Here is a 3,349-nt window from a genome sequence, read left to right as displayed (position 1 = left end):
TGTTCATGTTGCATTATACTGGCCCTAACATTTTGAGCACTTTTGGGAATGAAAAAAACAAAACAAAAAGCTAATAACTTATGTTTATATGATGCATTTAACGTCTGGTTAGTTTTTAAAAAATTACTTATAAAAAATGTTTTTTTTTGTCAAATTATTTTTCTTTTTTAAAATAATGATTTAAAACAACCACAGACTGGTTTAAACAACCATGTTCTTTCACTTTCATCAATGTCAATAACAATTAAAAACTGACGGCTGTGATCGTGTGACTGAAAAAAAAAAAAAAAATCTGGGGTTGCCAGATATTTGTGATGTGCAAATGTGGTCACGAGCCAAAAAAAAAAAAAGGCTGGGAACCACTGCTTTAATGTCAATAATTTTTAATTTACTAGAATTAAAAATTGAAGTATATCCTAAACAAATACATCAGGTATTTAGAACATTATTATCAAAGTAGTGTTGAGCTGTTGTGGAAAAAAACTTTATTAAACTCTATTATTGTCTAGTGGAGACTTGGGAAAAATCTTATCTGCTGCTCCAGGTTCAGAGTCCAGTTGTATTTGTTGGATCTGCAGGTATTTGTTGGGTATTTGTTGGACCTGCTGCTACTTCAACATGAATCAATTAACCTTACAAACTGAATTCCTGGCTGAAGCTCTGCTCTAATCTCCGCTCTGAGCATAAGGAGCTTTTCATCCACATATTAATTATTTTTTTCAAGGGGAAAGAATATTACGACTGCAGTTTTCCCTCCGTGTCCTGGGAAATGGAAACACAATGTAATATTGTTTATTAAATTACTCTTTTGATCTCTGTGAAATGATTTAAAAAAATATCTACATGTGAATCAGTTAAAGCAGTGGACTTCGACGTTATGCCGATGATGTGATGACTTCCTAGTGTAATATATTTTTATATAAAACTGGGCTCATTCTCCTGCCTACTGTAAATGTACTTCATTTATAGTAAAAATACACACTCTGCCTGTCAACCTCAAAGGATCATTCAATCAACCTAACGTTCCACGAAGACCACGCTGTACCTTCACGGACCCCCAGAGGGCGGCACATCCCTGCTGAAGTCTAAAGGTCTAAAGTTTCCGCAGCAGAAGTCGTCAGTAATTAGGAAGTCCAGTTAATTGGCTAACGTACAGCTGGCGATCGGCCTCGGTATTCACCGCTCCGGTCTTTCCAGAACATATGAACCTCAGTTATGCGGTTGTTTATGTAACGTTCTGCGCTGCCACCTGGGGGCTGGTAGTGTGACTCCACGGAGGCAGGAAACATGCACGCTCCATATGGCACGGCGGTGTCCTGACAGGTGGGCATTTGTTAGGTCACTTGTACTTTGTTTGGGTGAGTGGAGAAGATGCACCTTGACCATCTGGGCTTAATCTTTTCCCCTGGAGTTGGCAGCTAACGTGCTAACGGCCTGTCCTCGCCATCGGTGTCTACGCTGCACGCCAACTTTACTCTGGCAGCGTGAACGACTGATTCTGCTGCTGGAACCAAGGACCAAGAACCAAGCTCTTCATTATCATTATATTTAATATATATGTATGTATGTGTGTATGTATGTATAAATATATATATAAATGTAACTATATATATCTCTGCACACCTCAGACATAGTAGGATGGATGGATGGTTGGATGGATAGATGGATGATGGACGGACAAATGATGAATGATGGTTGGATAGGTGGATGGATGGATGGTTGGATGGACGGACAGATGGATGATGGATGATGGATGATGGCTGATGGATGATGGATGATGGATGATGGCTGATGGATGATGGATGATGGATGATGGATGGTTGGATGGTTGAATGGATGAATGGATGGATGGACGGATGATGGATGGTTGGATGGTTGAATGGATGAATGGATGGATGGACGGATGATGGATGGTTGGATGGTTGAATGGATGAATGGATGGATGGACGGATGATGGATGGTTGGATGGACAGATGGATGTTGGATGGATGGACAGATGAATGGATGGATGAATGGATGAATGGATGGTTGGATGAATGGATGGTTGGATGGTTGGATGGTTGGTTGGATGGATGGATGGTTGGTTGGATGAATAGATAATGGATGAATGGATGAATGGATGAATGGATGGTTGGATGGATGGATGGATGAATGGTTGGATGAATGGTTGGATGGACAGACAGATACTTTTCTCCCCAGTCTTGTACGACCAACTCAACACCTTTGACACTGATGAAGCGTCATTACGTCACAGTCAGAACGTTCTGGACTTACGTTCCCAGCACTTCTTTGAAGTCGTAGTTTTCCTTGACATCCGACGTCTTCTTTTTCCATCCATTTCCCTCCTCTCCGAGAGGCATCCTACCGTACTGAGTGACTTCAACACACGACAGCTGAGAGGCAAACAGGAAAAAAACAAAATAAAAACAATTATGAGGACATCTGGACGAGACGGACTTTTAGGACAATGTTGAGTTAAGAGACAGGTGAATGGTGCAATACCAACAAATGACCTGTAGGGTCTGAATGCAGAACAAATGTTTTTTTTTTTGTTTGTTTGGTTTTTGTTTGTTTTTTTTTACCTCTAAAGTGCTGTCATAATAAAAAAAAGTCAGTGCATCAGAGCTGCCAATTAAGGAAGTGGTCCATGTTGCATTGCCAAGTAATGATATTTTGAGCACTTTTGAAGTGCAGAACGCATTATCAAATGACCTTCCTCATTCAGGACTGGGTTTTTAACATCAGGGCTGCCTTTGTTACACCATCTGGATGCTGGATCAAGCCTGGGGGGTGGGGGTGGGGGGGTTGAGGGTGGAGGGCACGGCTGGAGCCTTGCCCAGCAGACTTCAGCGAGGCTGGGGTACAATGGACTGGACAGTTTGCCGGTCCAGTACATGACACACTTACACACAGAGACACACAAACATTCACAACAACTCCATACAAGAAGCAACTAATCCAACCAGCAACCAGCTGGTTGGATTAGTTAAGTGAGTTTTAACCCACGTAATGCACTTATTAGAGATGATTTAAAGTGTGATTGTTCCAAACAGCTGAAAATCATATGAATCATGTTTTTTTCCCTCTGTTTTCTGAGTTGCTGCTGTGGTTCAGGCCACTCAATGACAAATGTTCCTTTTCTTTAACATGTGATGATGTGTCGGCCTGTGGCTGCAGACCTGTTTGGACCCACAGATTAAAAAGTTAATTGTTCTTCACTCACAGTTTTTCCAGCAGCAACAGCTTTGGAAGTAGGGCAAACTGAGCAGCACGAGAGAAGAACCAGAAAACATCGCACAAATAAACGCATGGTCAGTGGATGTAGATGCAGCTGGGGGAGTGGGGGGGG

General features: G+C 41.6%; 1 protein-coding gene across 1 annotated transcript in view; it reads right to left on the bottom strand.

Annotated features, from left to right (window-relative positions):
* Positions 1-3,349, bottom strand: part of camk1a (calcium/calmodulin-dependent protein kinase Ia) — a 14,226-nt gene that overhangs the window by 9,944 nt on the left and 933 nt on the right. Inside the window, exon 2 of the mRNA XM_008319706.3 lies at positions 2,275-2,393. Coding sequence (XP_008317928.1) covers positions 2,275-2,360 — 86 coding nt within the window. The 5' untranslated portion in view covers positions 2,361-2,393. The remainder of the gene's footprint in view (positions 1-2,274; positions 2,394-3,349) is intronic.

Source organism: Cynoglossus semilaevis, chromosome 11 (assembly GCF_000523025.1).
Source record: "Cynoglossus semilaevis isolate Cse_v1.0 chromosome 11, Cse_v1.0, whole genome shotgun sequence".
Lineage (NCBI taxonomy): Eukaryota > Metazoa > Chordata > Actinopteri > Pleuronectiformes > Cynoglossidae > Cynoglossus > Cynoglossus semilaevis.
Note: the sequence above shows the minus strand (reverse complement) of the source record. Positions and strands in the feature narration are given on the sequence as shown.